This window comes from Oncorhynchus keta, chromosome 8, assembly GCF_023373465.1.
Source record: "Oncorhynchus keta strain PuntledgeMale-10-30-2019 chromosome 8, Oket_V2, whole genome shotgun sequence".
Lineage (NCBI taxonomy): Eukaryota > Metazoa > Chordata > Actinopteri > Salmoniformes > Salmonidae > Oncorhynchus > Oncorhynchus keta.
The window spans coordinates 5327736-5341844 of NC_068428.1; the positions used below are offsets into that span (position 1 = coordinate 5327736).

Genomic DNA, 14109 nt, shown 5'->3' on the forward strand with positions numbered 1-14109 from the left:
TATAACAAACTGACCCTAGCCCCCCGACACAAACTACTGCAGCATAAATACTGGAGGCTGAGACAGGAGGGGTCAGGAGACACTGTGGCCCCATCCGATGATACCCCCGGACAGGGCCAAACAGGCAGGATATAACCCCACCCACTTTTCCATAGCACAGCCCCCACACCACTAGAGGGATATCTTCAACCACCAACTTACCATCCTGAGACAAGGCTGAGTATAGCCCACAAAGATCTCCGCCACTGCACAATCCAAGGGGGGGCGCCAACCCAGACAGGAAGATCACATCAGTGACTCAACCCACCCAAGTTACACACCCCTCCTAGGGACGGCACGGAAGAGCACCAGTAAGCCAGTAACTCAGCCCCTGTAATAGGGTTAGAGGCAGAGAATCCCAGTGGAGACAGGGGAACCGGCCAGGCAGAGACAGCAAGGGCAGTTCGTTGCTCCAGAGCCTTTTCGTTCACCTTCACACTCCTGGGCCAGACTACACTCAATCAAATGACCTACTCAAGAGATGAGTCTTCAGTGAAGACTTAAAGGTTGAGACCGAGTCTGCGTCTCTCACATGGGTCGGCATACCATTCCATAAAAATGGAGCTCTATAAGAGAAAGCCCTGCCTCTAGCTGTTTGCTTAGAAATTCTAGGGACAATTGTGACTTCTTGTGACCGTAGCGTACGTGTAGGTATGTACGGCAGGACCAAATCAGAAAGATAGGTAGGAGCAATCCCATGTAAATGCTTTTTAGGTTAGCAGTAAAACATTGAAATCAGTCCTTGCCTTAACAGGAAGCCAGTGTAGGCAGGCTAGCACTGGAGATATATGATTTAAAAAATTGGTTCTAGTCAGGATTCTAACAGCCGTATTTAACACTAACTGCAGTTTATTTAGTGCTTTATCCGAGTAGCCAGAAAGTAGAGCATTGCAGTAGAGAAAAGCATGGATTCATTTTTCTGCATCATTTTTGGACAGAAAGTTCCTGATGTTTGCAATGTTACATAGATGGAAAAAAGCTGTCCTTGAAACAGTCTTGATATGCTCGTCAAAAGAGATATCAGGGTCCAGAGTAACGCCGAAATCCTTCAGAGTTTTTTTTTAGACGACTGCACAACCATCAAGATTAATTGTCAGATTCAACAGAAGATCTCTTTGTTTCTTGGGACCTAGAACAAGCATCTCTGTTTTGTCCGAGTTTAAAAGTAGAAAGTTTGCAGCCATCCACTTCCTTATGTCTGAAACACAGGCTTCTAGCGAGGGCAATTTTGGGGCATCACCATGTTTCGTTGAAATGTACAGCTATGTGTGGCGATTTTCCTGTATATTAGGAGTACAGCGACTGCAATTAAAAGGCATCATGTTAATGTTACTACTTAGCTTCGGCTGTTGGAGGTCCTGACGAACCATGTCTTGATAAAACGTCCGGAGTGAAAAAGTTGAATGAAAAAAAGTATAAACGGTAATTAAAAAGTAAAAACCGTAAAGTTGTCAGGTAGCAAAGTAAGGTTGGCAACAAAACGCACAGTAACACGTAAACAAGTCTGTAAGTTGTGACCAGGCAAGCCCTCAAAACTATTTAGAAACAGGACAGGGGAACGTTGTCAACAACTGTTCCCTCCTCACTCTTCTTCAACCCAAGTCCACGCCACACCCTTTTCCAGTCAGCTCTGCTCTGTTTATCTCTCACCCCCATACCTTGCCAAGCCTGCCTGGAGACAGGGGTTACGAGCGGGTGGGGCTGAACAGTGTAGTCAGGTGAATGATGCATAAATGGCCACCAGCTGAGATTGAGGACCCCTCAAAGCCCCCGTAGGCCATTAGGCTGTCCAGACAGTTGCCAGTGCCACTGTCACTGCCACCCAGCTCTCAGACTCAGACAGACGGGTACAGTAACAACAAACACCAGCCGGACCAAGAAGAAGGCTGGCAAAGGGGAGGGGCTGGGGTGTTCCCCCTGAGCAGAGGAGGGCCCTATTGGCTGTTGCCCGGTGCTGGGTACTTAAATATTCATCAGGGTCCAATTAAGCAGGCTGTCTTGGTCATTTAGTGGATTAAATATTCATAAGGTGTGTGTGGTAGGAGTGGCCGGATGCACCAGATGACCGTTTCTCTGTCCCGGTCACACCGTATGACCTGTGTAGTTATCCCACTATGATTTAGTGGAGTGCTGTGGTGGTGGGTATGTGTCCTTTTGCATCCCATTGGCCATTCTCTGTAGTATGATGATGTGATCACGCTTTGTTAGTGATCATGTGTTCGTTTAAAATGGTCAACCCTCATGTTATTACCAAATCCTTCTTTTTTTAATGTTGATGTAATACTCTTTTCGGACTAATACATTTCATGGCATTACCAACAGCTTTTCTATTTTCCTGAAGCCATTTGATTGATATTACCTTGCGATCAGATGCTATACATAAGAGTTGCCCTTTTGCCTCCTTGTCCGATTATGCTTGACATAGTAAAAACACATCCCAGAGCTTTCTATTTTAAAACCTATTATTTATGACCACTGTACAGTATATTCAGGACTTCCTGGAATCAGGCTGACGAGGTGGAAAGTCTGTTTGATAAGTCCATCAATCTCTCAGCAGAATAATTGAATAGGCCTGTTAATGCTGCTCAGACAGTGGTTGTGTTGGTGGGGGAGAAAACGTCCACAAATAGAATATGCATCACATTATGGAACACAAACACTCTTCACAGACACATCACAGGTTCACACACTTAAATGCACGACTATCCTATTTTTCCACCATGGAAAACTGTCAGTCCTTCAAATACAGCACACTAAGATAAACATTCTGTCAAAATCAAATCATAATGAAGTATTGTAATCTGGGATGGAATGGCAGTAAGCTATATCAATAGGGCTGAGTTGTAACTGGGATACACAGGTGGTATGCTAGTGTGAGAGGTGAGGCATGTTTTACTGACATGGTGAGGGTCTGAAATATCAGTCGAATGAAGCACGTAAACTGAGTGACTGCGCTTGTGTTATGCACTGTGTGCATGATGACACAGGCAGGGCATGAAGATGATTGGCAAGTGAGAGAGAAAGCAGGGCATGAAGATGATTGGCAAGTGAGAGAGAAAGAGTTCTATTAAACATAATTATATTAAGCATTAATCTTTTTTTTATGCATGTGCCTATTCCTTAGAGGAGATTGTACACAGAGCTGCCATTGTGGATACTTTTCTTTCACGTTGGAAGTTTATTTAGCCATTATTTAGTATAGACACGTTTCCCATGAGAAACAGAGTTGCAGTGAAATCTTGGTTGACTCTGTTTTTGTAAGAAAATGAAAAGACACTTCAAGCATGTTGCTGTTGTAATTATTCATGATATCCTCCCTAGATGTGGAACAATCTCTGCTGGGATTTCTTCTTTACTTTTGATGAACTGTCAAAAACAGTTGAAGTCGGAGGTTTACATACACCTTAGCCAACTACATTTGTACTCAGTTTTTCACAATTCCTGACATTTAATCCTCGTAAAAATTCCCTGTCTTAGGTCAGTTAGGATCACCAATTTATTTTAAGAATGTGAATATGTCAGAATAACAGTTGAGAGAATGATTTTTTTCAGCTTTTATTTCATTCATCACAATCTCAGTGGGTCAGAAGTTTACATACACTCAATTAGTATTTGGTAGCATTGCCTTTTAAATTGTTTAACTTGGGTCAAATGTTTTGGGTAGCCTTCCACAAGCTTCCCACAATAAGTTGGGTGAATTTTGGCCCATTCCTCCTGACAGAGCTGGTGTAACTGAGTCAGGTTTTTAGGCCTCCTTGCTGACACATGCTTTTTCAGTTCTGCCCACAAATGTTGAGGTAAGGGCTTTGTGATGGTCACTCCAATACCTTGACTTTGTTGTCCTTCAGCCATTTTGCCACATCTTTGGAAGTATGCTTGGAGTCATTGTCCATTTGGAAAACCCGTTTGCGACCAATATTTAACTTCCTGACTGATGTCTTGAGATGTTGCTTCAATATATCCACATAATTGTCCTCCCTCATGATGCCATCTATTTTGTGAAGTGCACCAGTCGCTCCTGCAGCAAAACACCCCCACAACATGATGCTGCTACCCCCGTGCTTCACGGTTGGAATGGTGTTCTTCGGCTTGCAAGCATCCCCCTTTTTCCTCCAAACATAACGATGGTCATTATGGCCAAACAGTTCTATTTTTGTTTCATCAGATCAGAGGACATTTCTCCAAATGTACGATCTTTGTCCCCATGTGCAGTTGCAAACCGTAGTCTGACATTTTGATGGCGGTTTTGGAGCAGTGGCTTCTTCTTTGCTGAGTGGCCTTTCAGGTCATATGTTTCAGGACTTATTTTACTGTGGATATATATACTTTTGTACCTGTTTCCTCCAGCATCTTCACAAGGTCCTTTGCTGTTGTTCTGGGATTGATTTGCACTTTTCGCACAAAAGTATGTTCATCTCTAGGAGACAGAACGTGCCTCCTTCCTGAGCGGTATGACGGCTGCGTGGGCACATGGTGTTTATACTTTTTGTACAGATGAACGTGGTACTTTCAGGCGGCTGAACCAGACTTGTGGAGGTCTACAATTGTTTTTATGAGGTCTTAGCTGATTTATTTAGATTTTTCCATGATGTCAAGCAAAGAGGCACTAAGTTTGAAGCTAGGCCTTGAAATAAATCCACAGGTACACCTCCAATTGGCTCAAATGATGTCAATTAGCCTATCAGAAGCATCTAAAGCCATGACATAATATTCTTGAATTTTCCAAGCTGTTTAAAGGCACAGTCAACTTAGTGTATGTAAACTTCTGACCAACTGGAATTGTGATATAGTGAATTATAAGTGAAATAATCTGTCTATTAAACAATTCGAAAAACAAGTTCGAAAAATGACTTGTGACATGCACAAAGTAGATGTCCTAACCGACTTGCCAAAACTATAGTTTAACAAGACATTTGTGGAGTGGTTGAAAAACGAGTTAATGACTCCAACCTAAGTGAATGTAAACTTCTGACTTCTATCACCAGCGAAACCACATATAGTAATTCATACACGCAGTATCATTAACCATTGAATTAAATCTGTCCACCTTAATGAACTTTGTTTAAATAAATGTGAGAACCAAAATGAAGGCCTGGGAAGAGCTAGAACTAACAGTTTAATGTATTCTTTGTCATCGAAAACGAAAATGAGAAAAGTTCCAAACCACAAGCTTACCGGATCCTCTTTCTGTTGACACAGCTCTTAAACACATTTTCATCTGCACGTTCAGAGATTAAGATCATTTGTGACACTAACGAGAGTTTTTTCCATCTCACGAAAGAGTGCCAACTAAAAAATCAGACAATGTATTAGTGCAGGAATGCTTTTTTTGGTGCTATTTTATGTGTTACCCTTTTAGTGTGAAACTCCTCACCAGTAATAGAAAGATACATATGTACAGACATCCACTTCAATAATGAAACTGAAATGAGACATTTTACTTCAAATGTTTACTTAAAAATGTTCAGAAACAGTATAAATAATATTCAAGAAGTGCAATTTTCTAATAAAAAGAACAAACTTTAGCTTTTTTACTAACTTTTACAATGGTCTGCAATATAGGAGGAAAAACACCAAAGTATATCAAATGTTATATTGCGGCTATAAAAGGTTATATGAAGATTATGTCTTGACTTATATTTACATTGTTACAAAACACTTAACACCTAAAACATGACCAATACTACAATTGTTCTTGTTTTCAAAATACACTTGATTAAAGTTTAAGAACATGATGTAGATCTATGCATCTACCGTGAAACACAATATCTATGTATTGCAACATAACATATTGGATTAGCTTTTGCACGATTTACTTAACAAATACTGTTCCTCCAAAGGAAAACACATTATTTCATAGAAAAGCTTCAGTAATAGACAGTTTTCTAGAAGCTTCTCACTCCTATATTAGCAGCAGAGAGGCAAGTTTCAAACGTGTCTTTCATATGGACACAAATAACTGCTGAGTTTGTCAAAACATTGGCAAGTCCTTAATCTGGAGATGAAGAGCAAAACATGACGCAGAAAAACTTAACGTTAATGTCTCAGATCAGGGCCTCGTTTCCCAGCTGTGATGTAACTTAAAGGTCCAATGCAGCCATTTTTTAAAATCTCAATATTAAATCATTTCTGGGTATCAATTAAGTATCCTAATGTGATTGTTTTCAGTTAAAATGGTCAAAAAGAAACAAAAACATAGCTTCTTAGCAAAGAGCAATGTCTCAAGCAAGAATTCTGCTAGGACTGTCTGGGAGTGGTCACCGCCTTGTGATGTCACCAGGCAGACCAAAACTCCATCCCACCCAAATAGACAGACACTTCAGGCAATCTTTTCAAACAGCTGTAACATTAAAGGGTACCAGAATAATTTCACAGTATTATTCCAACTTCATGGTGTGGAAATATATACAAATCATGTTTTTGACTGCACTGGGCCTTTAAAGCATTACGACGATCGTACCAGATGAACCTTTCTTTACAACCTGTTTAGTGTTTTCCAAACAAACACGCAGAGAGGGCGTTCTCTAAGTGCGTTGTTAGACCATGTGTCGATACTGATAGGATCCAAAGAAAAGCAGCACTGTTCTCGGATCAGCTTTCTCCATTCAATACATTGGCATTAGAATTATTCCACAATACTGACGACGGATCAGCTCCTAGAGAGATTTTACCTCCTATGGCTGCAAATAGGCAATTGAGGCTGCTTATTATGTTTACCCAATAATAATGCACTAAATTACAGATAGGGCACATCATTACGCACATGCTGTCACAGAAACAGTAGCCTAGTCGCAAAATACAACTCAATTGATTCAATGCTACAAAGGCTCTGGGGAATCAAGGCCTTGTGTGATAACTCGCAAACAATCAGGGATAGCTAACAAGGCGTTAGGCTACAATATGCTGTCCTAACATTAGAAAATGTTACCAAGGTGACATCGTCCACTGAACCCCCTTTCATCCTCAAAAGAGTCCGAGTTAGCCTTACCAAAAACGATAAATCTGTAGCTAATATTGACGTTTTTTCCTAATTCTACATCTATCTAAGGTGTGTTTATGAAAATCGTAATGTGCACGAACATTTGCTAGCTAGCTAGTGTCTGCTTGCTGGCTGAACCAACTTGCTGGCTGAACTCAGATCCATCCATATGAAACGAAGGGATGCTAACAACGCCAGTTCACAGAGACACTCAGAGACACTCACTCTTTCACTTTAAAATGTATGTCAAACAAAAACCAATGACTGCAAAGGTAAACAAACCATACAACTCTATGCACAGTGAGTGCGTCAAACAATTTCCACAGAAAATTTGACAAAAAACACATTTACTTGATAAACAGTGCAGGTGCAAAGTTGGATAACAGAATGATGGTTTGTGCTGTTTGTGCCGTCATTCTCTTATCAAACTTTGCAACATTTGCCGTTAGACAGATGGCTCCTGGCAACTGCGAGTCTTGTTAGAATGATGCCATCAATAGGGAGAGGTTGCCCCTACTTGAACCGTTTCAATGATATCATTTCAGATTTGAGTCAGATTCTGGGATAGATGGATTACATCGTCCCCCATTGCTCTTGCTATGTTTGGGGTTCCACCTGGCTCTATGCTGATTCTGTTTAATTTTCCAGAGTACCTGCAAGTCACCAGTCCAGGGTTCTTTCAGTAGTCACACCTGCATATCCCCCTGGCTCCCATAGTTTGAGCATACATACTGTACATCGAACCCCTAACCTTCCTCTGCCATCAACAACCATGCTTTTCCCCCTCTTGTGTGGCGGCCGCCACTTCTGACGAGTTCTTGGAGTTGTGCATCTTGTGCTGGCTGCTGTCGGTGGAACGTGGCCGCAGGGTGGCTCGCCCACGGAGGCCTGCAAGGCCGCGACGTAGCTCCTTGCGGATGTTGTCGCTGGAAAGCACATAGAGGATGGGGTTGATGGCGCTGTTGAAGGTGGACAGGCCCAGGGAGATAGTGTAAGGGGTATAGAGGCTTTCCTGGAAATGGCAATTCTGCAGCTCGGGGAAGTGGAAGGTGACCGCACGCAGCAGCAGAATGACATGGTATGGCGCGAAGCACACCAGGAAGAGGACCACCACGGCGAACGCCAAGTAGCGCACCCGCTCCTTCTGGCAATGCCTTAGCCCTGTGCTAGCCTGCACGTTGGCCAGGATGGCACGGTTAGTGACCACAAGCACAACCAGGGGGAACAGGAAGCCAATGACAAAGCGGGCATAGTTGAAACCCGTCACAGTGGACGTGCCCTTGCCTGGCTCGAAGCAGCGCCGCTGCCCCTCTGCCGCATCGCCCTCTGGCATGGTAAACACCGGCACATGGCCCACGAACACCACCAAGACGATGGCCACGGTAACTGCAACTGCCAGTCTCTGTCGCCGAAGGCCGCGCGACTCCACGGCGTAGACCACGGCCACGTATCTGTCACTGGAGACGCAGCACAGCAGGAAGATGCTGATGTACATGTTGTTGAAGAAGAAATAGCCTGTCACCTTGCAGGCTATGGAGCTCCAGCGCCATTGGTGGCCTGCGTTCACGTAGTTGGCCCACATGGGCAGGGTGCAGAGGTACATAAGGTCACACACAGACAGACTCAACAGGTAGATGCCCAGGACATTTTTGCGGCGCACCTGGAGGAAAGTCAGGTAGACAGTAACGATATTGGCAGGCAGCCCGATGACCAGCACCAAACTGTAAAGCACCACCAGGGGCACGCGGTCCTCTTCGTAGTTCGGGGTGCACGGGGGAGCATCAGTGCTCCAGTTGATGGCAGCCACGCTGGTCTGAGTCACAGTCGGGTCATGCATGGTGTCTGAAGGGTAAAGAGAGAGAGGGGAAAAAATAAGTCACATTTCCCATTTCAGGATGCCAAAATGTATGTAAATACAAATGAGGAAATCACAAGATTAACTCTAAATCACTCTATTTGCAGACCCTATTTCCAGAGACTTTTCCAGGTTATTCATATTGGCGGGATATCTGCAGAACTAATCATGCTTATAGATGGCCTTTGGTTGTAAGGCAACTTAATAAAGGTATTTTAATATGGATCACAATTAGAGTTTTAATGGTTTATTTCAAAGCTTTTTTTTGGTCTTTGTCTTCTGTTAATGTGATAGACTTTACCTAACTTACATACACATACAGAGACATAATTACCCTCTGTATTCACAGGAAAGGCCATATAACCCTCCCTTAGGGGCCACTAAAGGACCAATGAGTAAGTTGCTCAAGGATACAGAAGCTGAGTCATATGCATTGTGGGTCACATGCATGATTATGTGCGACTGTCCAAAAGTGGCAACATGGTTTATAGTCAGCCCTCGGCTTTATGAAAATGTGCATGTGAGTTGTCAAGGAATATTCAGAAAACATTGCACTTAGCATGTTGAGTTGTTAGCATGTTAAAGCTCTTCTTTGCTGATAAACAATTAGCAAGCAACCAAAGACAACACGGTGAACAAGTAATACCACAACTCCGTCAGAGGCTAAAATATTGACCCTGGTTGATGTATCTCAACTGAAACCTACTTTCTGTTAACTAACCTCGATGACATTCTATTCTTGACCAGAGTGGAAGAATGGATGAAAATGGAAGAGAACGCACTGAAACAAAAGAGGGACCTCGAACAGAAGCGCTCATTTTCGTTTTCCGTTGTGTGAACACAACCCTAGGTTTGTAAAGGGAGACAGTACTGGACTGCCCCTTTAGATGTCTGGCTTCCTCACGGTTTGTTCTTTACTTTAACGTTAGGGGCTGTTTCCACTGTAGCCCTATACTTCTCTTTCTGGGGATTGCCTCATACTTTCTGAGAGAAATGGTGTCCTTTCAGAAATTGCTTTCCAAATAAAGCTATATCTAGACCTAATTGTAACACCGCCCGAGAGTATTTCTCTCCCTCCTCTCAGAAATAGTTTTTCAAATACGTGTAACACTGCTCATTCTTCTATACTGAACAAAAATGTCAACGATTTTACTGAGTTACAGTTCATATAAGGAAATCAATTCATGAAAATAAATAAATTAGGCCCTATATCGATTTCACATGACTTGGCAGGGGAGCAGCATGGCTGGGCCTGGGAGGGAACAGGCCCACAAACTTGAGAGCCAGGCCCACCCAGTGGGGAGCCAGACCCAAAGCCTGATGTGAAGGTACTGGGCTGGCATGGTTACACGTGGTCTGCATTTGTGAGGCCGGTCGATATGAACATAACACTCTGGTGGACATTCCTGCAGTCAGCATGCCAATTGCATGCTCTCTCAAAACTTGAGACTTCTGTGGCATTGTGTTGTATGACAAAACTGCACATTTTAGTGCACTTTTTGTCCCCAGCACAAGGTACACCTATGTCATGACCATGCTGTTGAACCAACTTCTTGATATGCCACACCTGTCAGGTGGATGGATTATCTTGGCAAAGGAGAAATACTAACAGGGATGTAAACACGTATGCACAAAATGTGAGAGAAATAAGCTTTTTGTGCATATGGAACATTTCTGGGATCTTTTATTTCAGCTAATGAAAAGTGGGACCAACACTTAACATGTTGAATTTATATTTTTGATCAGTATAATTGTATTATTGAACCTTTTCATCCCCTCTTTGCTTTGCAACATCTGTGCCTGAAAAGAAAGACCACAACAGAAATCTAACCACACACACACACACACACACACACACACACACAACAGAGCTCTAACCGTATGAGGTGTAGGCTACGGACAGCTTTTAACCACTCACAGCAAAACAACAACTCTAAACCAGAACCCACCCCCACCAGTTCTCTCTTGCTCTCGCTTCCTTCCGCCTCTTATCCAAGCCCGCAAGCTTAACAAGGCATCTCCTGAAAAATTCATCACACATCTCAGAGGAGAAAGGAGGGGAAATGCTGTAGATGGAAAAACAAGTGCACCACTTAACACTGATGACATGTGAATGATAGATATCATAGTCATCAAATATATTAGATTAGAATCAATCTGAAATCTAATGAAGAATTAATCAATAAATGAGGACATGATGAATTAGGGTATTTTTGAACAACATACTAGACAACTGGTGATAACCAGTTCAGGCATTTTAATTGTTGAGTGACCTGAGTCAAAGGAGTGATTTAATTCAACTTCACCCTAAGCCAAGGCAAAGAGAGTCTTACATCTAGCTTGCGTTATTTTTTAAACTGAAAATGTCTGAGGTTTAACCCTGCAGTCACACAGCTGACAGTCCCTGTGATGTGCTGAGGAGAAATGGTTCAACCCAGTTTTTACTTGAAACAGTCTTTACTTGATAAAATAACATAGTCACTTCAGAAATGAGTATGGGTCAAGAAGCCTTGTTTTACCATTTTACTTGTGACCGGTACAATCACCGCGAACAAGAGCAACACTCATCTGTGGCTGTTCAATATCAATGCTTAAATAAGTGATTGTTCATTTCCCAGTTACATTTATAAAATAAGATGGCTTAATGAATGGATCACTACAGGATTGGAAAAACAAGCCTCAGGGAGCCGCTGCCTGGCAAATGAGACAAGGAGCTGGTACTGTAGATTAGACAAATGTACATTTGAATCATTAATACAGTACTACAAGTAACGTATATTAATTTTACATGAAATTTACCATTCGGAATTCATAGCCCAGGCTGTATAGCTTCTACTGAACAATGGACCATGACATTGGTTCAGTCAGTGCATTGACATTATATATATATATATATATATATATATATATATATATATATATATATATATATATATATATATATATATATATATATATATATATATATATATATATATATATATATATATATATATATATATATATATATATATATATATATGTAGACACTGAACAATGTATATATATTTATTATCTCTGAAACCAAGCTTGTGCCTGAAATAGAATCCCCACTGGATAGATACTTTGGATCGATATTGAAAGAAAGCGGGGTTACTCGGCCTGATGTACGTCTTTGTCTTCATTGTGTTACGTGCTCTGTTTCCTGACACACATCAACCGTTAAGGAGGACACGATTACTTTCGGAGAAAAAGTAACATTTTCTCAATGTATCGCCTGCCATAAGTGAGAGTGATGCACGCTCATTTCACACCCGTTAATCTCGGTGCTCCGGACATATTTGGGGAGAGGAGGTCTCAGGGCCTCTTTCAACTCACTTGATAGTTTGAATGGGAGGCATGTGGGTCGTGTAGATCTACATTGTATCTAGGCTAGCCAGTGTACGGGATGGGACACACAGGATTATGAGAATAGGGTTAAGATATAACTGGCCGAGTTTGCGTGTCGTGGCCTCTTTTAGTAGCATTCCTACCCTCTGGACAGAATTAGTGTCACATTACTTGGCATCAAATGTCAACAAGTCAACGTGTATTTTTATAAACAACATGCACTACAAGGTTACAACAACAACCTGACTGATGAAGAATATTTGACTATTTTAGATTTCAGCTGTGATTTTGGAACAGAAAAAGACAAGGCATTGCCAGACAATTTCAATTAAACTTACAATGACATATATTCATTACATATCGATAATCCCTTTGTTTCCAATAACAAATAACACACTAAATCAACAAGGTGGCAAGCTGAACAGCTACGTTATGCTTGCTTATTTTATTGGGCACTTAATACTGAATAGCCGCCAAGAATGTATAATCACAATTGCTTTCTAATACAAAAAAATATATAAGAAAGCAGGCTAACCACCAATACTCACTATTTTATGTCATTTCCATGTATGGGTAAAATTACCCAATATCGGCTACAACAATAACAGCTAATGCAGCAGACCCCCAACTGAGTTCTCAACCACCCACCCATACATGAATGAGTGACTATTGCTCGTGACTACCAGTGACTGAGGTGACCTGCACTGCGAAGGAACGCGCACTAACGACCTGGACCAGAGCTGATGTTAAATCAATCATTTCCTAAAAGTTACAATTATCACCATCACACGTATCAACATTTGTTAGATAAACTCACCGTTTAGCTGTATTTTCTCTTGAAATCTGTAAAAAGTGTTCATTCATTGTTGTCTGCAAGAGATGCTTGTTCCATCTTCATACATGCTCCATTCAGAAACCGTTAAAAAAGCTGTCTGCACGTCCACCTACGCGCGCAGGGAGGTCTTAGCCCTCGCGCTCTCAAGTGTCACGTGGTTTGATATAGTAATATCAAGTGACAGACAATGATTTATTTATTGCTCCAGTGAACTCTGGCTACCACCTCCTCATAAATTGCAATTACTTATTGAAAAAGACATGCATAAGCACATGCAATATTTTTTGTGCTGTATACAACTACATTTATTTTACCTGTTTGACAATCTGGCTTTATATAACAAATCTCTACAATATCAATGAATAGTGTACATATGTGGCTATTGAATTAATCCAAAATTTCGTTTTAAACAACAAAAAAATAACCCTACAATAAATGAATCGGGCTACATGCAACTGAGCTGCAAAAGTGAATAGCCTACAGACAATAAACTCCACTGATAACAGACTAGTAAAGTTAACTATTTGAATTTCGGTTGGTTTCAGAGCTCAATTTGTAAAACAAAACCTGGTATCATTTACTCAATGGTTAATGATTGAAAAGTGCAGGCCATTGCACAATATGTTAGAGCCAACACCAGGAGCCATATCTGAGCTAACTGTTCTGAAATGTCTGTTGATGTTCTTTACTTAGTCTTCTGTGTAAAAACAGAAGGACATGCATTAGTGTTAGCATTTTAGACAATGCCGAAGGATATTGTTTAAGTAATTAAATAGACTATGGCAATGGTTAGTGGGATCACTGCATGTGTTGTTCTGAACTTGCCCCACCCCTGAACATACTTGCAGCCTAAAAACTTAGATAAAATTGCACAAAAACATGGCCAAAAATAAGACAGCATAGAGACATGTTTTCAAAAGCTCTAGAGGAACTGAAAGAATAAAAGGAGAAAGAATTCTCAATCCAAATAACTTCCTTTCCATTCCAAGATGGCGTAGCAGTCAGACGTCTTTGCCGCCGTCTTGTCGTGTC

At 41.4% G+C, this 14109-nt stretch overlaps 1 protein-coding gene across 3 annotated transcripts; it reads right to left on the reverse strand.

The window, feature by feature from the left end:
* Positions 1-5407: 5407 nt before the first annotated feature.
* Positions 5408-13206, reverse strand: LOC118386736 (probable G-protein coupled receptor 132). 3 transcript variants are annotated; one of them, XM_035774502.2, is made up of 2 exons: positions 10823-10944; positions 5408-8860 (listed from the first exon to the last, which is right to left on the reverse strand). In XM_035774502.2, exons 1-2 carry the CDS (start codon positions 10905-10907, stop codon positions 7782-7784), a joined length of 1164 nt encoding a protein of 387 aa, XP_035630395.1. In that variant the 5' UTR covers positions 10908-10944; the 3' UTR covers positions 5408-7781. The 3 variants fall into 3 exon arrangements, with proteins under 3 accessions (XP_035630395.1, XP_035630396.1, XP_035630397.1); XM_035774503.2 differs by lacking the exon at positions 10823-10944 and adding an exon at positions 13060-13206 and having other exon boundaries at positions 5409-8860; XM_035774504.2 differs by lacking the exon at positions 10823-10944 and adding an exon at positions 12791-12922 and having other exon boundaries at positions 5409-8860.
* Between the last annotated feature and the right edge of the window lie 903 nt (positions 13207-14109).

Bases quoted from the DNA above. Each gene is read 5' to 3' on its own strand.
- LOC118386736 (XM_035774502.2), bottom strand. From the start codon at position 10,907: ATGAATTTTTCAGGAGATGCCTTGTTAAGCTTGCGGGCTTGGATAAGA. The intron at 8,861-10,822 runs GTGGGTTCTGGT...TTTACCCTTCAG, and splicing joins GCAAGAGAGAACTGGTGGGG to ACACCATGCATGACCCGACT.